This window comes from Peromyscus leucopus, chromosome 11 (genome assembly GCF_004664715.2).
Source record: "Peromyscus leucopus breed LL Stock chromosome 11, UCI_PerLeu_2.1, whole genome shotgun sequence".
In the NCBI taxonomy this organism is placed as follows: Eukaryota; Metazoa; Chordata; class Mammalia; order Rodentia; family Cricetidae; genus Peromyscus; species Peromyscus leucopus.
In genome coordinates this window covers 6264631-6289047 of record NC_051072.1, presented here as the reverse complement: position 1 = coordinate 6289047, position 24417 = coordinate 6264631, and the positions used below count along the sequence as shown (strand labels likewise).

Genomic DNA, 24417 nt, shown 5'->3' with positions numbered 1-24417 from the left:
GGGTCTAGGTCAGTCCCATGCAGGCTCCCTGGTTGTTGGTTCAATCTCTGTGATCCCTTATGAGGCCAGGTTAGTTGGTTCTGTGGGTTTTCTTGCACACACAATATTTTAACATTAATCAGGTGGTTCTAGAAAATCAGTAAACAACAAAGAATCCCAGGAAGGTAATGCTTATAAACATGACCCTGTTTATTTATGATTGTCCCAAATCCCAGGAGAGAATCTTACTAAAGAATACAAAGGTCAGAGATAAAAAGTTCCTGCTGCTGAGGTCAGCCATTTCCCTTCCAATTTTTGTCCATACTAAGTTTCTCTAGGTCTTAGAGGCACATCATGATGTGAACCCAGCAGATCCCTTATGACAAAGTCAACCCAAACCTCAGGTGTGTGCTGCTGTGGAGAAATCTCTGAAGGAGAAAGGCAAACCACGCTGGCTCCCTCCACCCAGTGTTCCCGTAGGTCTTGGTGCCCTCCTTGGCTAAAACACTACCGTGGGTTTTTCCGAAATACTTTTTTGGCAAGTTTGACCACTGTCGCTGAGAAAAGCCGATGATGTTCAGTCCACCACAGACTTAAAAGACAGGGATGTAGTATTGGCGGTCATTCTCGGTCAGCAGGGAGATCTCTGGCCACTCCCTGAGAGGCTCCTCAGGATAGCAGACTGCAAAGTCTCTGGAGTTAAACTTGAACAGTCGGAACACTTTTATCTTTACTTGAAGGGAATACCCGAGTATAAACATGTCAATCTGGGGATGAGATGAAAGCGAGGTCACAGACTGAATTTATACACTCCCACCATGATGGGGCCTGCTACGGTTTATGAGATGACCCACTTTGTAACAGAGTAACCCATAGAGCAAGTGGGCATGACTTGGGGACAAATGCCCACGGTGTGGAAGGAGAGCAGGACCATGTCTAGGGAGACAGGAGAAACTGTTCAGAAACAGGAAGGAACACTCAAGCCTGGGCAGTGGCTCACAGCTTCAATCCCAGCACTGTGGAGGCAGAGGCAAGAGGACTTCCATGAGCTGGAGACCAGTCTAGGCTGCATCGTGAGTTCCAGACCAGCCTGGGCTACAGAATGAGACCCTGCCTCACAGGGAAAGGAAAAGGAAGGGAAGGGAGGGGGAGGGGAAAGGAAGTGAATACGGAATGGAGAATGGAAAGGAAAGGAGAAAAGGGGGAGGGGAGGAGGGAGAGGGAGGGGAAGGGGAGAGGGGAGGGTGCTTGCTATTAAGAACCGCATTGCTTTCTAACCAATTTGATGTCTTAGTGAGATGTCATCTGATTGACCATTTCTTTTGGACAGGAAACAAGTAAACAGACAACCTTTGTCATGGGGAGGGGCTTTCTCTGACCTTACAGCTGGTTGTTACTAACTTTTGTCTGCAACACTGATCTGGCGTTCAGAGCGACCTCTTCCCAGTTAGTATCTGCGTGGTCACAAGACTCTATGAACCAGCCCTCCCCGGTCCAAGGGTCCTCGGACTCACAAGACGCAACAGCCAGCGATGAGGCCTGTCACTCTCAGCCAGCCGCCTCTGTGCAGTTGGTTTCATCGACGGCTGAACATCAACCCTAAAGACCCACGCGTTCCAGGACTGCCGGGTCATCCCTGGATCACACCCCGTGAGTCCCACTCACCTGCTCCAATCCACAGGTGTCACCTATGGAATTCAGGTGGTTCATCATGAAGCTCAAGGGATCTGAGGAGGACTCCCTGGAGAACAGGAGTCTGAAGAGGCTGGGGATAATCTTGTTCGTCTTCATTTGTTCGTACACTTCCGTGACCTGGTAGAGCATGATGAACTTCAAAGCTTCGTACAGTTTATACTCCAGGATGGCGTCGGAGAAGAGGATGTTACACATGCTCCCTCTCTTGTGATAGTCTCTCATCCCACTAAACTCGGTCCACTACAAATACAGGGCTAAGTGTGAGCTGAGAAGGGCAAACAGGAACATACAAACCATAGTACAACTTGTAAAGTACTAATAAAAGAAGCCGAAGAGGACAGAAGGAGGGCAGCGGAGGAGGGCAGAATTCTACATTTTCATGTCTACCTTTTGGGACTCTTGGAGTCTTTTTAATCATAAGCATACTGAAATGGGCTGAATGTTCACCTGCCTCCCCCAACTCATGTGCTGAATGTCTTAGTCTAGGGAGACAGCCTTAGGAGGTGAGGCCTTTAGGTGGTGATTGGCCTCTGTGGTAGAGTCCTCATGAATGGGACTGATGTGCCTCCAAGAGGAAGCCAAGCAATTTCTGGCTCTACTTGGGAGGTATGATAACAAAACAAAACAAAACAAACAAACAAAAAAAAAAAACTGTCCACCTGTGGATAAACTAGAAAGAGGGCTGTCACCAAATGTCACTTCCTGCTAGCCTCCTGGCCTCAGACTTCCAACCTTCATAATTGCAAGAAATAATCATTGGTTGTGTAAGCCCTCCCTCAGTTTATGGTATAAGAGAAGCCTGAGCTCCCAGAATAACACACAAACACCCTAGTTTTAGAATAAGAAACAAAATAAAATCGCCTTTCTCCAAACATACCACTGCTAGGCACACTATCAACCAGGCCAGTTCTCTAAAAGTGTCTGGGGTCTTCCTGAGGCTATGCCGGAGAAGAACAGTGCAAGAGTTGCTGGCTGGCTAAGCTCACCCTGCAAAGCCCTTAGGTGGATTAACTCACACCCTCCCGATATATAACCACGCAGGGTATATACTCCTCACAGTTCTTCAGAGGGAAGAGAGCTATGCCTCAGAAAGCCATGTCCTCCAGATAAGCCAGCCAGTAAGAGATAAGCGCCACACACTTTCCATCGCCCCAAGTCTGTGTTGTTATTAAGTCGGGCAGAGCTTTTGGTCTTACTTATTGCGCCTGCTCCCTCCCGGTATGAGCAGGATGCTTGCAGAAGAGCATTTCTGAAGGCTGGACTTTGGACCACATTGGAAACAAAGTGCCCCTCCGTGTGTCTGGTCTCCAATGCAGCCCCTGAAGCTTCTACCCCACAACAGACCAAGTCACCATCACACAGAACACTAACTCTGGCTTACTACTTGGTAGGAGAAAGCAAGCCATGGCCGCCCGCAGGAGGCCTTCTGAGCTCAGTTTCATTTCCCTACGACACAGGATCCAGTCCACATGACAGGGAGCTGGCCGCGTTTGAGATGGATGCTTTTTAATCATTGGTCTTTTTTTTAAAAATTTTCCCTAAACACTCACCTGCATTTTCAATAACTCCACACATTTCCGTAACTTTCCAAACACATTGGAACCTGTATACTTCTCAGGTCCAAAACTGTACTGCTGGATCCAGTTACAGCCTTGAGAAAAGAGTAGTTTTTCAGGAAGCTTGAAAAGGAAGTAGATGCCAACAATGATTAGTGTCTCAGCACTTAGCACGCATGATCTGGAATGCAGCAGCGCACCAGCTTATCTCAGGCAGCAACCCTCGGAAAGACTACCATGTCAGTTACGTAAAAAGCAACAGTCATCTTTGCTTTAGATTTGTGGATTAAGTGATTTTGAGATTATATTCTAAACGAAAATCTAAATCTAAGATGATGTCCAAAGAAACAGTGTTTTTGGATAAAACACCATATGCCCCTGATGTAACCCTTTAGAAACCATCCATAATGAAATAACACCAAGCAGCGGATGGGCCACACCACGATGCAGTATGCTTCCCAACCTGGCTGTCCCTCATCAGATCAGAGAACGGACTCAGCCAGCACTTCCTATTTATTTTTTTTTTTATCCTTTTGCCTCAACTCCCAATATAAAGGCATAACAATGTTACTCATTTCACAGAGCTCCCGATTAAATTCTGGGAGATGCATAGATTAGACTATGGTGTCTATAAGAACCTATTCCACTGTGAGTTGTGAAACCGTATCCCACAAACTTGGGGGATGAACACAGGACTTCTGTCACATTCTTTATGCTAGTTAACTAGAAGCAGGGTTAGCATACAACACTTATTCGACAAGTATCTGCTATGAAACAGAACTACTGAAAATAAATTTAAAAGAAAAGACACCAAGGAGACAGAGCACATGGGACCATATATGTTTACTTCATACTTCTTGCTCCACCATCCTAAATTGAGCATACTGCACGCAAAATAAGAAGTCACATTGCTCATCAAAAATGTATGTCTGGAGCTGGAAAGATGTCTCAGCAGTTAAGGGTACCTGCTGCTCTTCCAGAGGACCTGGCTTCAGTTCCCAGCGCCCACACAGTGGCTCACAACTGTCTGTTGCTCCAGTTCCAGAGGACCCATTGCCTTGCATGCACACGGTGCATGGACACACATGTAGGCAAAATATCCATCTACATAAGATAATCAAAAAGAGAATATCCTGCCGTAAATTATGAAGAAAAATGATCAAATAAACAAGACTGGAAGAAAACCTCTACAAATCACATATCCAAGAAAGCCCTCATATTCAAAATACATAAAGGATTTTCAAAACAATAAGAAAACAAACAATCCGATAAAAATGAACCAAAGACTTAAGTAGACAATTTCCCAAGGAGATGCTATGGACTGCAAACAGGTACATGAAAAGACACCCGACAGGTATTCATTAAAAGCAAATGAGGGCTGGCAGGATGGCTCGGTGGGGAACGGAGCTTGTTGTGCAAGTTTGATGACCAGAGTTCAGTCTCCGGACCCCATGTAGAGGAGGAGGAGAGAACTGGCTCCACAGGACTGTCCTCTGACTTCCACAGGGACTACGGCGCGCACACACACACACACACACACACACACACATATATACACACACATACACACACACACATACACACACACACATACACATATACACACACATACACACACACACATACACATATACACACACACACATACACACACACACATACACATATACACACACACACACACACACGCACACGCACGCACGCACACACACACACACACACACACACACACACACACACGAATAAGAAGAAACAAAGTATACCTAGTAGAATGGCTAAACACAACCAAACCCAACAATACTAAGTGCTGGAGACCATGAGGGACAGCCACAACTCTCACACTATGCTGGTGGGAATGAAAAAAGGCCACCCAGGCTTGGGGAGCCATGTGGAAGTTCCTCAGAAAGTTAAGCACATACCTCACTCCCACACCACACATCTAACTCCTGGGCATTTGCCTAAAAGAAACAGATATTATACCTACAAAATCCCTTATAAGACTATTCCTAATGGCCAAATTCATTGTTGCTAACCACTGGAAACCATCCAGATGCCCTTGAACTGTGAGTAAAGTGCGTTCTGTTCATATAAAGGACGACCACATTGGAGGAGCAAAACAATGACTTCTGAATTCATGGAACAGCGTGGAGGAAATGCAGATGCACGTTGCTATGGGAAGGCAGTCAGAGTCAAAGGGCTAAGATGATTCCATTCATATGACACTGGAAGCAGTAAACCATAGGGACAGAGAGCGGATTAGGAATTGTGCGGACCAGAGGTCTGGGGACCACTGACTACAGAGGTATAGGAGAGAGCCTTGGGGTAGTGACCATTCTGTATGCCTTGGTTAATAAACATTTACGTCATAGTAAAGCGGTTCATGTTATCAGACCTCCTTACTTCGGAGGATGCCTCTCGAGGACAGAGGCCTCTCGGAAAAGCTGAGAGAGAGCATTAAGATGAACAAGACTGGGAACACCAGCGTGCTGAGATGGCTTATCTGCAAACTGACAGAGGGAACAAGCTACACAACCTGTCAATGCTCAACGCTCCTTCAACATGAGAATCCTGAGCACAAAGCTACCCAGCCAGGACCGGTAGCCCCCAACATGGCCATGTTCCCGGTGGGGAGCCGTACCTTCACGATGTCTTTTTCTTTCATCCACGGTGGAAAAGAGAGGCCTTGGCTGAAGATCTGGAACAACACGGACCGGAGAGCATCGTAGTTATCTCTCTTCACTGGCCGGACACATTTAATATGGTACCTCCAGAACAGTTCCTCATAAGCCTGTCAGTATGCAAGGATGGTCTCAATGAACTCCCCTGCATCAGAGGCCGGTGAAAGTGAGCTCAATGGACACAGAGTTTCAGTGAACACACTGAGTGAGCGTGAGGGTTTCCAGAGGGATATGGTACCCACAGAAGCCCAAAGAAGGTATTGGACTCCCAAGAGCTGGAGTTACAGGTAGGTAGGTAGTTGTCGTAGATGCTGGGAACTGAACTCAGGTCCTATGCACAAACTGCAAGTACTCTTAAACAGCTGAGCTACGTCTCCAGTCTCTTATTTTTAAATTTCATTGCTATAATCATCATTACCACTACAGTATCGTTATTACTTGTGTGTGTGTGTGTGTGTGTGTGTGCGCGCGCGCGCAGGTCGCACAAGCCAGTGCGTATCTGGATGTCAGAGAATGGTTCTCCTGGACCCAGATCAGCAGACTGACAGCAAGTGCTTTTCCTCAGAGCCACGTCAGTGACCCTCTGCACGGGATTTTAAAGCGACGCTCACGTGTATGGAGTCTGCCTCGTGCTGTTTCAGATGATTAAGCTTGGAAGACCAGGACAGGTTATTTGGGGCTGATAATGAGTCAAACTCAACCACAGAGAAGAAGTGTATAGTTTTAAGACCACACCAGAGGACTCTGGGCCTCTCCCTCCTCTTCGCCCAAGACAGGAGTGGGCAGTGCTGCTGGGGATTTTTACCAACATCAGTCCAATGGAACATTCTAAAACTCCTCCAAGTACTTAGGCCCGGGTGTCTGACCCCTCCAGGGAGGAGTCTGCATAGCACATGCAGAAGTTAAAAGGCCAGAGATCCGAAGACCGTGCAGTACTCACATTCTCTCAAGTTACAGACATATTGATTTCTAGGCTCAGCACAACACACTCTAGGTTGAAGCCTGTCCTTGTCAGCTCACCTCTCAGCTTCACTCAACAGCCAGGGCCATCTGGGGAGAGGGGACCTACTTGCGGGGACTGACAACATTAGACGGACTTATGACGTCTGTGAGATAGTTGTGACTGACATCTGATCTGGAAGGGCCTAGCCTACTGTGGGCGGCGCCATCCCCAAGCAAGTAAGCTTGCGTCAGCTGCGGAGAGCAAGCCAGTAAGTGGGTTCCTCCACTGCTTCTGCTTCAGCTCCTGCCCCGACTTCCCTCAATGATGGCCTGTGACCTGGAAGTATAAGCCAAACAAATCCTCTCCTCCTCAAAGTTGCCTTTGGTCAGAATGTTTTGTCACAGCAACAGAAAAGCAAACCAGAACAAACCTAAAGCCAGCATCTAGCAGCTACTCGGCTTCTGACTTGGGCTGTAACTTTACGTAACACCCCATTTGGTGCTGGTTGACCTTTGGGTTTGGCAAGGCAGAGCTGAGTGCACCCTGATGCCGACAGACACTGCCTGCCTCCCTTGACCCCCCCCAAGCAGACGTACCTTCCGCATCAGTTTGGCACGGGGTGTTTCCCCTTTCCACTCTCTTGCACAATAACTGAGTAGATCTACTTCTGCCTCCACGCTGAGGTTTCCTGGACAAGACAGAAAAAAAAAAAAAAGGCAGCTACATTTCCCATTCTTCTCCTTTCTTTAGCCCTCTCTGCCCTTAAAAAAATAAGGAAACATAGGCACGAAAGCATTTACTTTTGAATTTTCTCTGCAGATATCCAATCCACCTGAAAGATAAAGGAAACAGTTTTATATATATATAAACGTTTTGCGGGGCAAGGGTGTTTTTGAAAAGGAAAGACAAAAGGACGGCCCACCATTTCAGCCGATGCCCTAAATACAAATGCAGCCTTCTGAAGTAGCAGAGGGACGCGGACAGAAGGGACACCACCAGCGTCACAGAGGCCCTTGCTATTCTCCAGGCAGTGCTGACGACTTGGCTTGCAACCAGTATCCAGGAGTGAACCTGGTCACTTCCTACAAGACAGACAGACATGCAAATCATAGTTATACACCTGCTTGAAGAGACATATGACACACTGGATAACTTTGTCCCCAAGTGTCTATCATTGATTTAGACACATATTTTTGTGTGTGCACGTATATGTGCATGTTTGTGCACAGATGCATGTGTATATGAGGTACACGTGTATGCATGTGTGTGCGTGCGTGCGTGCGTATGTGTGTGTGTGTGTGGACAATCACTAGCGCCATTCCTCACATACCATCGACTTTCTTTGAGACATGGCCTCTAACTGGCTTTGTAACCTCCCAGGCCTACATACACGTTTTTAGAGTATTAAAACACTCAATCCACAATTAAAGAATCATGTCATTTCTCTCATGATCAGTGTCACATATAAAACAGCCTTTTCTACAAAATTAATAATCCATCATGTGCAGAAGGAGCATGGGCTTCCGAATCCTGAATTCAGATCCTGTTTCCACCATGGAGCCTGTGTGACTCTGACAGCCGACTGCCCTGATGTTCTGAGTTCTCCGGACTGTAAAATACAGGTGACCCCGCAGCGAAGGGGCGAACTGAAGTTGTGAAGCGCCAGCACCGTGCAGGCACACCCTCATTTCTCGCCCAGTACCTCCTGGACCCATGCCAGGCAGGCTCTGGTGACCTGTCAGCATCCCCTGAGTCACACGGGAGTGAGCCCAATGGGCAGAAGCATGGGTACCGCTTTGTCTGCTGCGTCAGACGCCCACCCTGATTCCTGGTCCAACAAGGCAAAAAAGCAAGGAGCAAGTAAACAGAGGGTAGGCTTGCAGTATTTTTTAAAATTATGTACTTATTTTTATTTGTTAAATGGACAGCGGTGTTTTTTGCCTGCATGTACGTCTGTCTGTACGGGAGTTAATGGACAGTTGTGAGCTGCCATGTGGGTGCTGGGAATTGAACCTGGGCCCTCTGGAAGAGCAGCCAGTGTTCCTAACCTCTGAGCCATCTCTCCAGCCGTGGCTTGCAGTATTTTGCCGTGTCTGGGAGATTCCCAACCACGCTCTGCTTGAGCATGTTACAAGCTGAAGAACAAATGCGGAAGAGGACTTCTGATCAGTGGCCTAACCTCCTGGGCTTTGTTTTGAAATAATTTCCTCCACAGCAGATTGCTGAGTAAAATTCCAGTGACTAACTGCAATAAAACCCTCATCAGCATGGAACCTATGATTTCATCATTTTTTTTTTTTTTGGTCTTCTGGATATTTCATGTGTATTTATATTCCCAATAAAGAAAGAATTTGCTAACAAATCAGGGAAAAAAATACTACCAGCAAATTTTAAAATATACTTCCCATTACTTAAAAGAACATTTTAAAAATGATTATCTAGAGTAGTTATTTGACTTCTAAAATCATTATATTACCTATTCCCCAGATTTAGCAAACTGTATGTTTAAAAACCCAAAGCTGGGGCTAGAGGGATGGATGGATGGATGGCTCAGTTGTTAAGAGTGTGCTACTCTCCCAGAGGACCCCAGTTCTGAGCATCCCTGAAATTCCAGGGGATCCAACAGTCTCTTTTGGCCTCTACTGGGCCCAACGCCGGGAGGACTCTTCGATGTAGGATGTGCTTCTGAATTAATCCAGAGAAGGAGTTTCTTCAGTGTGCACCAGCCAGTCACATTTCTTTTCAATGGTGGAACTTGGTACAGCATCTGACATTATTCACAGACTGGTGCTCGTGTGTATGTGTTAGGGGTCAGGAGAGGGCTTTCAGTCACTGCAGTGGGGACTGGGGACTGCCCTGAACACTCCTCATTGGTCAGATGCCATCACGTGCAGCGGCATCTGAGGGACCACCCAGCCCCTTAGGGGATCTCTCCTCAGAATAAGGCCTTTCCTGACAACCCGTGGAAGACAACGGCTCTCCCCGTGTTTGTCCACACCCTTTCTCTGTCTCAGTCTCTCTCCCCCACTTCCCCATCTCCTCCGTGTCTCTTCCTCTCTCCTGTCTCTTTCTCTCCCTCGCCCTGTCCCAGCTTTCTGCCCTCATCCTCAAAACGAACCCACCCAGAAGGCAGCTTTATGAGCACCTTACCAGGAAACAACCTGGACACAGGCCGGCACGCCTCATCTCCCTCAACTCAATGCAGCCACTACTCACACCGGGGGCTTCCCATGACAGTTCCACACATGCACACATTGTGCTCTGGTAGTTATCTATTTTCTCCTGTCTTCCCTCTCTCCTCCCCATCCCTCACCCTCCCCTAGCAGTCCTCTCTTTCAGATCATTTTTTTTTTTTAAACTTTTTACATATGAGAGAAAACACACGTTACTTTTCTGCTTCTGGCTAATTTCACTTAGCATGATGATCTCTGGTTTCATCTATTTCCCTGAAAATAACATGGATCCATTCTTAACATTCTAATACATACATACATATATATATGATATATATCATATATAATATATTAACATTCTAATATATATATTATTCATTTATAGGCTGAGAGACAATTAGCTGACCCCATATCTCACGTGCTTACATTTTTTTAGTTAAGTAACTCAGGCCAAAAAGGGTGAAGGGAGCATAATCTTGGGGGTTCCTGTGTGGCTACAAGGGAGTCATGCAGAGGTGGGTAGAATGAGACTCTGCAGGGTGGCATGTATGAGGCAGACATGGCTAGACCGCCACGTAAGGATCTGCACAAGCTGTTCTCGGACAGTGTTACTAGGAGCCTGGTTTCTAAGTCGGAGGAGCAGGAAGAGCTCTGTCTCACTGCCACACAGTAGTTGTGAGTCTCCTGCATGGCCACCTCCTTCTTGCCTGTGAGCCCCACGGTGCCACAGAGGAGTCCCGAGGGCTCCCAGGAACCTCCCGCTGCCTCCATCTCTGAATCTAGGAGAGAAGACAGCAGAGAACGGGTCCTGGCACACAAGGGCTTCGTACACGCGTGTGCATTTTACTGTCACAGGGCAGGAGGCACAGAGCTGCCGCAGGGCGGTGGGGACAGGTCAGAAGGGCTGGGCCCAGCATCTTTCTCACGGAGCACACAGCAAACACTGGCCGCTGTTTTCACTGTGGTTGCCATCATCACCTCGGCTTTGTAGATCAGACAACTGTTAGGGGCAAAAGGATTAAGCAGCCTCCTAATGGGAGTTGCCCAATAAATGGCGGAGCCCATTACTCGCGGAGACAGAGGCCATGCAGTTCTGGCAGCCGCCAGCCTGTGCGAGCACTTGCCTGCCTGTCCTCCTATCCGAATGCATTGTCAAATCAGCACTGCTAGTGAGTAGAATCACGACTAAAAGGGGGAACACGGAATCCTTTTCTCGGAGCTGGAGGGATGGCCGGGTGGGTAGGAGCATTTGCTACGGAAGGATGAAAACCCGAGTTTGAATTCCCAGAACCCACATAAAGGCCGGGCGCCGCCACGTGTGCCTGTTACCCCAGCACTGGTCAAGCCAGGCAGACACCAGTAGCTTACCGGCTAGCCAGCCTGGCCAAAACAGTGAGCTTCCGATTCAGCGAGAGAACGCACCTCAAGAGAATAAAGCAGTGATCTACGGAAGAAGACGCCTGACATCCTGCTTAGACTTATAACACCTCACACCCACACCCACACACATACACACACACCTTTTTCTCATTCTTGGGCCATTAAATAGATTGAACTCAAAAACCACAGAAGGAAATACCACAAGAAGACTGCAAATCAGTATGAGGGCAAGTTTGATGAACTACTACTGAGTCAAATGCCACTTCTCCAAACACAGCTGAGAGAGGGTAGCATATTGGACACAGGAAGTTTCAGAGAGTCCCCCTTCCCACCAAAGACAATTCTGCAATCACCACCAGCTTCCATTCTCTCCTCCAGAAGGGGGTCCTGCTGGGTCATGAGTGGGACTCGGGAAAGCAAAGGAGAGAGAATTCTCTACCTCCACAGACACAATCATCCCACACACTGTAAAAACAAAGGGAGCGTGGGCACCTCACGCTCGTCAAAGACGACCCTGGGAAGTGTGGGACGTGAGAGGAGGCTGGGAAGAAAGACATTGCCAGGAATTAGGGATCTGATTCTCTTTCACGTCTGTCAAGAGACAAAAAGCAAAATTCCCGTTGCCTACTTTGTACTGAACCGCTGGGCATTTCTTTTCTTGTCTCTTAAAAAAAAACAAAAAAAACAAAACAAAAAAAAACAAACCAGATATATCTCGTGTATTCCCCAACCACCAGGATTGAAGTGTGTGTGTCCCCAACAATCAGAGAAACAGGCCTTAGACTCCTTGAGGAATTACAGCAGGGACCAACATCTGACCCTACAGCCTGATCTGGGATCATGTTCCATGACAAGCGAGACAACTGGCTGGAGCTACAAGAAGGCACTGGGTTTGGGTAGGGTTTTTCTTTTCTTTTTTTATTCTTTTTGGGGTGTGTGTGTGTGTGTGTGTGTGTGTTAAAATTCTTACTTTCTTTCTCCTTTCTCTACAACATATCAAAGCTGAAGTAACTCAAACATTCAAACAGGAAACCCAAAGGGGGGCGGAAAACACCATGTCCTGAAAACAAAACTAAAAGACACTGAAAAGCCCAAACCAAGTGAAGAGCCAGCCCAGGGGCCTTGGGCAGGTCTCCTGGGCACGTTCGGCAGCAACACTGGCTCATCTCCAGACTTTCCAGAGCTGTTCTAGAGAATTCTTTGCTTCTGCCTTCCCATGGGCTACCACGGTCTTCAGTCTCAACTACTTTCCAGTGCCAGGGATTGAACTATGTTTCCGGCACACTAACTAACCAAATGCACTCCACCAATGAGCTACGCCTTCAGCCATCTCCCAGTCTCACACACACCAGCACCTCATCCACATCCAGCCCCACGACCTCCGAAGCAGCGGTGATATCTCAAGGGCTGCTATCTAGGCCAGGAAGACGTTAGACAATCTGAGCTAGAAGCATGGAAAAGGCAATGGTGTTTTCATGTGTGAGGGAGCAGGAGGAGCACTGAAACAGATCAGGGTAAAACCTCCCTTTTAAAAAAACTGTGGCACGTTACAACACTCCACTTAACTTCACAAGCTGCAGACATTCTCAACAGCGTTGTGTTACAGTTGGGAGAAATCTGTCACTCACAGACAGGGTGAGGTCAAGAGATTTTCTGCTTTGTATTGCAGGTGTTAATTCTGCTCAATTAAGAAAGGCTGGCCCTTCCCCTAAAGCCAACTACAGGGCCATGGCATTATCTCCAAGGAAGAGAACCACTAAGTGGAAGGTTTTTATCTTGAAAGTCATGAGCAGTGAAACATGCAACCTCCTCACGCTGGCAACACAATCTCCTCCGACCCAGTACTCTTACCCTGGACTCCCAGTAAACTGAAAGTACCCATAATACACCTGGAAATCGCTTCCTGCCTGAGACGGGGAGGACTGTGTGTTTGCTTAAGAACGCTGCAGGTTAGAGCTGTCTCGTTTGACACTGCGTATCTTATAGGACTGTCAAAAGTGACTTGTCATCTTAAATATAAGGTTAATTTTCCCTCTGTGGTAGGGCTTTGACAGCCTATCAGTGATGAAAACACCAAGGTTGTAGGTACAGACAGGCTAACATCAAAAAAGCAAGTAACCATTCCTTTTCTGTGAAACTGTGGTAGTGCAGCCCAGCCTGGGAGAGCCAACTGATTGTAGAAAGAGGTGTGTGTGTGTGGGGGGGGGGGAGTAGAGGTAGAATCTTGTCTTCATGCTGTCATTTCTTAGATCCAAGGCTTTGACCAAATCCCACTGCCTAGATGGCCCTAAACCATGACCCAACCATTAGCCCATGGTGATGAATCAAGGTTGGGTCAAAATGAAATGAAACCGAACTATCCCACCAGGAACTGCTCAGCAAAGTCTTCGCTACAATCATCCCAGCACCCGTCATGTGACCAGGGCTTGGCTACCTCTCAGCTGGGAACACACTCCCTTTTGTAGACATCGACTTCCCTTTTCTGATCGTTTCCCTATTCATAAGTCTATCTTCATTCCGTCCACACAGATTAGGCTGTTCCTACAGATCAGTCACTGTCCCAACAGCTGGACTGCACTGGCAGAGACTCCCAGATGGACTTCAGACAGACTTCAGAGCCCACTAAGGCAACCTCCGGGGGCAGGAACAGGGCTGAAAAGCAGCAAAGCATAGGACCGAGGTCAGGCTCGGGAAGGCTTCCCTGGGCTGTGAGTGTGACCTAAGGTCAAAGGATGGAGGAGCTGGCGAGGCAAGAAAAGCAAAGAAGGTCACTGCAGTTGGCCAAGGTCCAACTGTTACTGTGGTTCTCAGTCAGTATGCTATGTTCACAGGAAAGGCCCTGGCAGGTCTAAATCAAGAGGCTGGCACAGGATCAGCTCTGTGACCACAGCCTGTAACGCTCTCACTTGGAGTCATAAAGAGAAGGTGATTCCTTTCAAGGGACAGCTTCCCCCATCTTCCACAGAAGTACAGACCCACGGGTGAGAGCTGTGCGGCACATCCAAGGCCTGAATCCAGCAAGTGCATTAGGAGAAGAGGTCTCCCGGGCCTCAGAGCACCCTCGGTCCTCCTCCCGTGCTGCAGGCCTGCTCCATGCACACTGCAGGTCTAGCCTGTCCGTGATGAGGGTCTCTTCTGTCATACCGCTGGCCTTATCCATACTGCAGGCCTGTTCTGTGCACCTATGATGGCTTTATCTATTAGCCTGGAAACTCCTCTAAGGCTAGTGCTGAATCTTCTAATATTTCTTTTGTATTTTACAGCGAAAATAACTTTACCATGACTTCTAAGATTCAAGGATGGCTGGGACTAGAGCGCTTGCCTACCACACATGGGGGCCCAGGTTCAAACCCCAGCACTGAAAAATAAAAGTAAAAATTTTAAAAAAGAAACAAACAAACAAACAAAAAACAGAGACAAAGAGCACCCCACTGAGCCCATACCTCTGCCTGTCCAGTCAGGGCATCAATCAATCTTCCTGAAATGACTAATTGATGAGTCAAGGGCAAGGCTCGGCACTAGCTCTCTGCGGAGACTCTCCCACTCAAGGACAGAAGAGTGTATACGAGGGAAAGATCACATTGTGAACAAGAAGCAGAGAAAAAGCCCGGATCCTCATTCACAGTAGATCAGGTCATTGAAGGAGCTGTATCATACTTGCTTCGTTTCTGAGGTGGACACACTGAAGCCCTGAGAAGATGAATATTAGTCGGAACTCGAAGCCTATGTTCTGACTTGGGGGGTGCCCTTAACCCTAATTACATCACTGTCTTCTCCTGAGCTCTTCTCTTGCCAAACCCTGCTCTTGATGACATCTAAATTACCGCATCCTGAGACTGGATCATATGTTGCACAGATGTACACCAATGAAAGCCCAAGAGGCCATACATTCCCATTCCAAACTCTGCTGTCAACTTTAAGTCCTCTGGATCTGAGCTGGGGCCTCATCTTCTGAGGGGAGAGAAGGGCCAGACCCTGTAGCCAACAGTCCTCGAGATCCCAGGTGGAGAGACTTCCTAGAGGACAGGCCTGGCTCCTATCACCTTCTCTCTCTTCACTCTTTCCCGAGGGTAGGGAGTCTGGAAGATTCTCTTGGGTTGCTCAGCCCTGGCCCTCCTCTCTGGGCAGAACTGAACAATCTGTAGAGAGGGAGTTTAGGCCCACTGTCTTTCTACGAATGCCTGACATTTAGGAAGTGAGTCCCCCCAAGGGATAGTGAGAACGCCCATCTAACCACACAGACCCATGGATCCTATCTGCCTCTGAACTGAATTAACACTTCCCTCACTCTCCGACATCGGTGCCCAGCTTTCCAGTCAGCACATGGGATAGGTTGGCTGCATCACGTGTGCAGGGTCTGTGCTTGTAGAGCTGGGAAGGGCCCACTGTTTACCCGTTAGGTCTGGTATCACTGGTCTGCGCAGGTCCACTCTCAGGCCTTAGTATCACACTGCTATCTTCTAATGTAATCACTTGTGAGCATGGCTACTGAAGTTACCCTCCGCTGGTGGCACTCTTCCCAGTGATCAGAATCATTGGGTACTGTTGCTAACAGCTACTAATCTTTCTAATTGGCTTTCCTTTCCCAAATCTGCTTTTTATTCTGGAGTCAGTGTAGGTTGACATTTAAAAAAAAAATTGATAGATGTATCATCTCTTTTGGAAATATGTTCATGACTTATCTTATTGGTAGGAAATACCTGCATCCTAACAGCCACTGAGCGAGAAATAAAGACCCATGGACAAGGAGTTGGAAATAAAGGGAAGGGTGTGTCCACTATGGAACATTCCTAACCAGAGGCCTCAAGAACGGGTCCAGTAACCAAGAATATGAGTGCCAGTCAGTGTGGCAGCTCTCTGGAACACCCAACCACACCCTTGGACTAACTGAGAAGTCAAGATCTGTCCCAAGTGGGGTTCAATGTGATCCTGCTGATGGGCTACAAGCCGCACACCCACAGGCCATCTCTTCCGTCTTTATCTCTTCTTCACTCAGGGACTCATCTACCTTACATACATCCATGTTGCTACTCTCCATAAAGAAGCCTAAAGCTTCTAAGGCAAATTCACCAAACCCCAGTGGAGCATTACCATTCTGTCTACAGAGCAGCAACATCAGTACCACCTCGGGCTCTTAGAAATGGACTCTCGGGTGCCCCTGAAGCTGTATCTGTGTCCTCTCAGGCCAACGGGGACAGGCATGCACACTGATGTCTCAGGGCACTGTTGTGGAACAGTCAGGCTGGCTTCCCCTGGGGCTGATTTACTGGGCTGTGCCCGTCCCTCCCTTGACATTCATTCCCAGGAGATTTCAATGGACTGCCAGTGATGGAAAAGAGCACAAGGTTCCCTCCATCCCTGGACATTCCTGTCCCTTCAAACATACCAGACGCCAGTTAAATGCCAAAGGAGAAACAAACCCAGACAACAAAGACTGGCACTGCCCAGGCGCTCTAGCTGCAGCTGAGTGCGCTTCTGCCTTGGGCTCCTTCCCTTCTGCCTCGGGAAAGGCTCACTCTGCTCACAGGTCCACTGTTCTTTATGGGAGGAGCTATTCCTAACTGACAAGGAACTCTTCTGAAATAGTAAAGCGGGAAGATGCACCGTGGTTGGTGAGGCCCCGTGACAGGGGCCAGCTCACCCCAATTTTCCTGGGACTCTCCCAGTGTTAGCCCTGAAAGTCCCAGGTCTGAGACAGACCTTAATTCCAGGCATATCAGAATGGCTGGTCACCTAGGGCCCCCCTCAGTCCACCCTGGCTCCCTCTCCCCTGCACAGCCTTCGGTGCCTCCCGGCACGCCCCTACCCTACTTTGCTTGCATTCTTCCCTCAGTCTGGAACATTCTTCCATGGCCTAGGTCACACTTTCTTCCAGCTCTCAATTCAAATGTCACTTGTCTGGCTCACTGCCAACCCCGGGCTTAGCAAACCCACTCTCTTCTGCAAGGCACATGGTGTCCTTTCCAAGCACTTGCCAGTTTACAGACGTGTTTGTATTTGATGGACCAGTTCCCTCCACTGTGAACATCTTAAGGACTCAGACTGTCCGTTCTCTTCATGCCGTAGGCCCAGAGGAGATGGTTAATAAACGCTGACTGAATGAGCCAGTGCATCTGTGAGCTCAGGATCCAGCACTTAGGTCTCCATGGCACGGTGGAATCAGCCTGCCCTGAGTCTGTTCTCTCCCTTCACAGAGACACAACACTGAACCTCAGTGGGGTCCATGGTTCCTCAGGGGAAAGGCTCATTCCATCCTCTCTGGATGCTGGCACAGCTGTGCTGAGTGGACTCTGCATGGAATACAATGCTCAACTTTCAAACAGAGAGTCAACAGCCAGGCAGAGTGGAGAGTACCTGTAACCTCAGCACTTGAGAGGCTGAGGCAGGAGGATCAGAAGTTCAAGGCTGTCCTCAGTCACATAAAGAGATCAACATTAGTCTCAATTACATGAAGCCTCATCCCAAAATGGAGAGAGAGAGAGAGAAAGAGAGAGAGAGAGAGAGAGAGAGAGAGAGAGAGAGAGAGAGACTAAGACCAGAAAGGACTCATCAAAAGCAGCTGATTCCTTACCCTTCTTCCTCTCTGATAACCGGAATGTAAGGGTGATGGATGTTCCACATTTCGGTTCAGAGCATGGAAACCATGTTCAGTGTAGAAACACAGTAGAAAGAACAGAAACAAATTGAAAAGAAAAGGCCCTGGACTCCAGACACCACGGAACCCATCCCAGCCCTGGGGAGCTAGCTACCTCTGAGCTCCAACATGGAAAGAAGACATGTCTTCATTCATTTCGTGGTGTTCTGTTACCCCGCTATACCTAAACCTCGCTTGGTGGTCCCTTCCAGCTTTGAATGTGCCCGTCAGAAGCGCGAGCCACCGATGTGTTTCTCTTCCTTTAATAACACACCCCATGTAAATCCAAAGCAGGAAGTGAGAATGTGAAGTGGTCACCAAGCAGGAAGGTTTTAACGGAGTGGAATGAGGAGGGAACACAGAGTCGGGCCCGAGAAAGTCAAGTGCCCTGCACCTCAGCTTCCTCCCCTGTGAACAGCTCTCAGGAGGCCGGCCTATCACCCCCCCACCTCCCCTCTCCCAGAGACCTCTTCCTTTCGGTGTGTTGTGTATTGTGTTAGAGGGACAATCACACGGGCACGTGGGCATGGGGTTTTACATAGCTGTGAACTAAGCGACTTCCAACTAAGCTGGAAATATCTATCATTCAGAGCTAGTACCACAAGGATGCCCCGGGTGTGGACAGAAGACCCATCCGGTAAGCAGTTGTCCTGAATGCATTAGTTCTGATACAGAACCCTGCGCACAAGGAGAGAAGAAGTACTAAGTTGGGGCGGGGGGGAACTGCTGTCGGTGAGGTTTGCCTAGGAGAAGACACTGGAATCTTAAAGAAAGCACGAAGAGGAGGACACGGTAGAGACCAACTAAGTGACCAAACTTGAGTTGACCAAATACTTAAAGCCCAAAATAGAAGAATATGCCACGGATAAATTATGACGTGGACTCTTTCAGTCGAAGTGATTTTTAACCTTCAATCTTCGAGGAAAGGACTCCCATGCTGGAGTCCTACACCGTCTCAGGTACAAGGCTAAGGGACTCGGCGTTTGTATCACTAAGTCCACTCATTCTATTTCCGTTGCAAGGTGAGCAGCCCACCTACAGACACAGCCACATCTGCAGACACCAAGCAAAGCAACACCAAGCCGACCCGGCTGCCGCCATCCGCGCGTCAACTCCCCACTGCATAGGGAGCTGGTGGCCGACTGCATCTGGCTCGCCATCTCGTCCACTTCCTCTTTCCTATCAGCCATTCTGCTCACTGCAGACCTGGACCTCTCCTCTAAGTGGCCAATTCAGGGCCACTGCTTTCCTATGATTTCACACAGCCCAACGGTCAGCCGTGTTTTCTTGTCGGAGATCATAAACACGTTCTCTCGGTGTACCGGGTGCTCTCCTAAGACCGAGGGATGGATTCTCTCGGCCCCAGGCAAGAAAGGATTTAGTTCACTTCTGTGAAACTTGGGAGACGGCATGACATGGGATGCACTCTAGTGCGAGCCTAGACAGCAAGCCTAGCTCTAGGGCCACCCACAGTCCCGTGCCATTCAGAAACTGGCATGTATCCAAGAAGGTTGTCCCACCTCCACAGAGGAGAGGGAGCTCATCTCCACAAGAATGGGATGTTAGCACACCCCCACTTCTCTCTCTCTGCTTCCCCACCTTGTGTGAGTGCATGTGCGTGCGTGCGTGCGTGCGTGCGTGCGTGCGTGTGTGTGTGTGTGTGTGTGTGTGTGTGTGTGTGTATGTGCATGTGCAGCCCATAAGCTGGCATCAGGTGCCTTTCTTAATCAAGCTCAGGGACTCAGCTGGCCTGCATGCCTAGCAGGCCCCAGGGGTCTTCCTATGCCTGCCTCCTCAGCACCAGGATTACGGAAGCACACCACTGCTCCTGGCTTGGTAGTGTGGATCCTGGGAACATAAAGTCAGGGCCTCTTGCTTTCCCAGCAATACCTATCAACTGAGTTTCCTCCCTGCTCCCTCAGCCCTTGGCTTTCAACGCTACGCCTCTTCTGTGTCAGCTGGGGAGAGCATTCTGGAGAAAACGCTGCAGTCACATGGTTAGGGTAACAACAAAAGATTTACTAGGAAATTCATAATTTAGAAATGTATCAGTCATAATATTTTATGTTTTGTACTTCCTGGAATTTTTATTTCCTAGGAATCCTGGCAACAGTAACGACAGATGGTGTTCCTTCATCTCTTGGAGATAAACATAAACTTTTTAGCATCTTTTTAATTTAAACACGATGCCACCTGTCTGTTCTGCCTCCAATTATACAGGAAAGTTGTTTGTTGTTGTTCTTTTAAACAGACTATGTCTGGGACAAAAGAATACTGGAAAAACAAGAACGCAAACAAATATTTTCTTGCTAATTTGTTATGAAGAAGTATCAGTCTTCCATGAAATTAACTGCAACCAAATAAATGGACACTCAAACTCAATTCTTTCTGAGACAGGGTCTCCCTGTGTAAACCTGGCTAGCCTGGAATTTGCTATGTAGAGCAGGCTGGCCTCAATCTTGATGAAGATCCACCTGCCTCTGACTCCAAGGGCTGGGGTTAAAGATGTGTGGCCCCATGCTGGTCACAACCTCAATTTCTGAAGACAGACTATCTAAGTGCCTGTACATTCATCACATGAATCCTGTGGACAGGAGGGAAAGGAGAGCCTCGGGGTGAACACGCTGCTCCAACAACCCCTGAAAGTTGGTGGCTTTCAGTAGCCACACAGAAAGACCCATATAGCCAAGGAAGGCTTGGAAGAAAAAATGACAGCCCGGCCTTTCACCTGAGAACAGGTTCAGTGCGCCTAAGAGGTCCTGGGAACTGCAAGGCCTGCTTAGGGAGACGCCAGGACTGTCTCAGAAAGGACCAGGCAGACGATGGTTAACGATCTGTCATAAGCAGAGACCTGGGCCAGTGTTTGTCTCCTGGAGCTCCTGGGAACTGGAAACCCTCTATACATCCTACAATGGCTCTAAGTGTCACAGAACGATGGTTGGGAGACCTACACGTGAGTCCTTTCCCTCTACGGCCACTGTCTCTGTGTTTAACATCTAGAGAACACAGTACCCACCACCACTGTGAAGAGACGAGCACTATGCTGATGAACAAGCCCATCAGGTGCTACCCCCCACCCCCCACCCCCCAAGAGCCAGAGAAATTGATCTTGTCATCCATGCGTAAAGGACATTTTCCCATTAACAACTAACTACATCAGTCAAGGATCTCTACCAGATAAAACATAGGCTTAAAAAAATGATACATATCATTGGCTAATCATCCCAATAAATAAGAAAACATTGCAGTGTGTGTGTGTGTGTGTGTGTGTGTGTGTGTGTGTGTGTGTGTGTGTAATGCAGTGGGGCTTCTTTTTCCCCTAAGTCCTTAAACTATTTTTTTCAAAGATGGAAACTACTTCCTTCTCCATTATAACCAGGGCTGGGGACATTCCCAGCTACTTACTCTTCTCAGGACAGTTACCAACAGCCAGAGCGCCCCACTCACCAAGCAGCTCCTTGAGACCAGAGGCTTTGCAGGCACGAGTTCCAGAATACACACCCAGCCTCAGGAGTCCCCATGGGTGTGAGGAGCATCCCTCTTCAGTCCGTTGATCACTCTTCCAGTCTGCCTCTCTCCATGAACACAGACAAACAAGCTCACCATCTGAACTCACTCACCTGCCCCATGACTACCTGGGATCACCCATGGAAGCAGGCTGTCTAGGGTGGGCATGAAACACCCGCTCCACGAACAAGGTCAGTGACTGCTGAAATGCTTGGGCATAAGGGAACCCAGAATATTTGGACTGCACCTTTTCATTGTCAGAAGAGTCTAGGGATGAGGTGGGGGATCTTGGCGGTTCCTTAAACCAGGGATAAACAATAAGCAACTAAGTAACAGAAGGCAAGGGTGGTAGTAATAATAGCAGTACTGAGCGTTTTTACCATGAGCCTCAAACAGCCAGAAAAACTTTCCATGTATTAAGTGGCTCTAACACACAAGAAGTACTGAAACAATGCTAGCTGTTATTTTTTCCAAATTTTGATTTAGCTTTAGAACACTTTCCCTAAACAAAATCCTACCTACAACAGCAATATAATACAAACAAGAGAAAGCAAAGCTGTTCCCAATGTGGCTGGAATGTGAGACCTGGCTCTTGGGATTCCCCCATTACACACTGGGCGCTCTGTCTCTCAAGCCCAACCCCTAGGGTCCATCAAGGACCTGAGTCGCTCCTCAGAACACAACTGGGGATGTGTGTACAATTGCCAGGAAACTCAGGGACAGTGGTGGATGATGCCAGCAGCGCCTCAACCCCTCCAGCAGTTACGGACCATGAAGCAAGAGAGTTGGAGGCAAACGTAGGGAAAACACAGGTCGTCCTCAAAGACAGAGGTTTGGAAAGGTGCCGAAAGGTGAGCTTATTTCACAGGGCCGTCGTAACCTCCTGATAGGTGATGGTGCCTTCTCTGGGCTCTGGAGCACAAGATGCCTCATCCTTGTCTGATATTCTAACAGCGTCTTTCGGGTAATACTGTACAAAGATGTGTGTCCTGTGATTTTTCAATACTAAGATACATTTAACAATAGTTTATAAAGAAGACTACCTCAATCCCCTTTTCAATCCCTAACAGTTCTGTGGGTTTTCTTCTGTTGTCTCTTTGGTTTCTGTCAAGGGTGACTTACTATCTTAAAGGTGAATCTATGTCTCTCCTTCAACAAGTAGTTAAGAGGTCGTCTAAAAGGCTGTCTCCATCTCAGCTTGAGCAAGTGACTTGAAAACCACTGGGTCGTTATTTTTTTCTCCCCCCAAATAGAAAATGCAAAGGTGAGCATCTACGCTCCCAAGTCCTTAGCAGCTATATTTTGAAGGGAAACGTTCTTTTCACAACCTGATCCTTGAATCTCACCTTCTCCTGCAAAGACACTGCAGACCCCACAGACTGAAGCACATGAGAGGACTCTCTCCCCGGGCTCACAGCTCCGACACACCTTACACTCGGCGCAGAGGAAGGAAAAATTCTTGGTGGTTTTGTCGAGCCAAAGCAGGCATTTTGCAGTCTCACCAGCTCTTTCCAGCTGCGCCCTCACCTCTGTTTCCAACTTCCCTTTCTCTGACAAACTAAGTCAGGGAGAAGGGAAGAAAGTAAAATGCTCAACTGGACACACCCACAGGAAATATGTGGCTAATTCTATAATAACCCAAGGTGCATAAAGGTTAAAAAAATGAGTTCATTCTTCAAACTTTTGAGGGAAGAGGTAAGTCAGTCGCAGACTGCTAAGCAGAGAGAGGCCGTAGGTATTAACTTGTCAAGCACACTCATTTCACAAACGACTGAGTGTCCTGAATAGTTGTTAACTCCCACCCAGGTACTCTAGGGTGGACTGATGTCCCTCGCGTCTTGACTCCTAGAACAGTGTTGTCTCCACTACGCTCAACACGTTGCTGAGTCCGTTAGAAACTCCTGCTGGGACCCAGAACAGTAATTAAGACGCATTCCTGGTGTCCAACTACCCCACAAAAGCACCCAAAGTGAGAACACATGCTGCCCAGCTTCACTACTCGGCTCACACTCCTGGTGTGGTAGAGAGAAAGAAATACAGGATCCGGCATGTGGCTCATCAAAACCTCATTTCCCTTGACAATTAGAACTCAAATCACCAACACAGCTGATGGATGGGAAGGAAAACCAACTCTAAGGTCTTTGGAGCGGAGAGACCACAGTCACCCAGTGGCGTAGGAGCCTGAGCAGCTAAGAGCGACCTACTGCCATACTTGTCCCCTTGGTGCGTTTTTTTTTTTTTTTTTTTTTTTTGTTTTTTTAAAGTCAAGAGTGTTCTCTGCGGTTTATGAGTCTGGTTGCTGTAAAGGTGTGGGCCACATCCTCTGCAATGCGCGAACCCCGGTAGCTTAGTTGACAACAAAGTCAGTCCCCAGCCGGCGGGTCCACGCGCCCGGGATGCTCGCCGACGGACCCCGCCTCTCTCGGGGTCCCGGGAGGCTCAGATACAACCCACACCGCCACGCGCGGCGTGCAGCCGCCCCTCCGCTCCACCAGCAGGCACCCCGGGTACCCTCCGCCCTCCCCCGCCGCCGCGACACCCTCCGGGAGACCCTGCCCACCCCGGCGCCCACCTGCCGTGGTCCGAGCGCGCTCCCGCTCCCGCGGCGCGCTCCTCGGCGCCTCCATGCGGGCCGCGCGCCTCCCTAAGCGCGCACCCTCCGGCCGGCTGCAGCCCGGCGGCCCCGCTCGCTTCCCCGGCAGCCGCGATCGCGAGCTTCAGCGGCCGGGATCGCCGTCCGTGCTCCCGCCCTGGAGCGCAGACTGACGCGCACCGCCGCCAGTCAGAAGCTGGGGCGGGCCCTGGGGGGGCGGGGCCTCCGTGCGAGGTCGGAGTGGAGGTCGCGGGGGCGTGGGGGCGTGGAGAGCTCCGA

At 48.7% G+C, this 24417-nt stretch overlaps 1 protein-coding gene across 1 annotated transcript; it reads right to left on the bottom strand.

The window, feature by feature from the left end:
• Positions 1-165: 165 nt before the first annotated feature.
• Positions 166-24267, bottom strand: Otulinl (OTU deubiquitinase with linear linkage specificity like). The gene is made up of 8 exons (XM_028868164.2): positions 24118-24267; positions 7774-7933; positions 7652-7683; positions 7448-7539; positions 5869-6018; positions 3225-3353; positions 1645-1914; positions 166-746 (listed from the first exon to the last, which is right to left on the bottom strand). The coding sequence occupies exons 1-8, from the start codon at positions 24170-24172 to the stop codon at positions 573-575; spliced, it is 1062 nt and encodes a 353-aa protein (XP_028723997.1). The 5' UTR covers positions 24173-24267; the 3' UTR covers positions 166-572.
• Between the last annotated feature and the right edge of the window lie 150 nt (positions 24268-24417).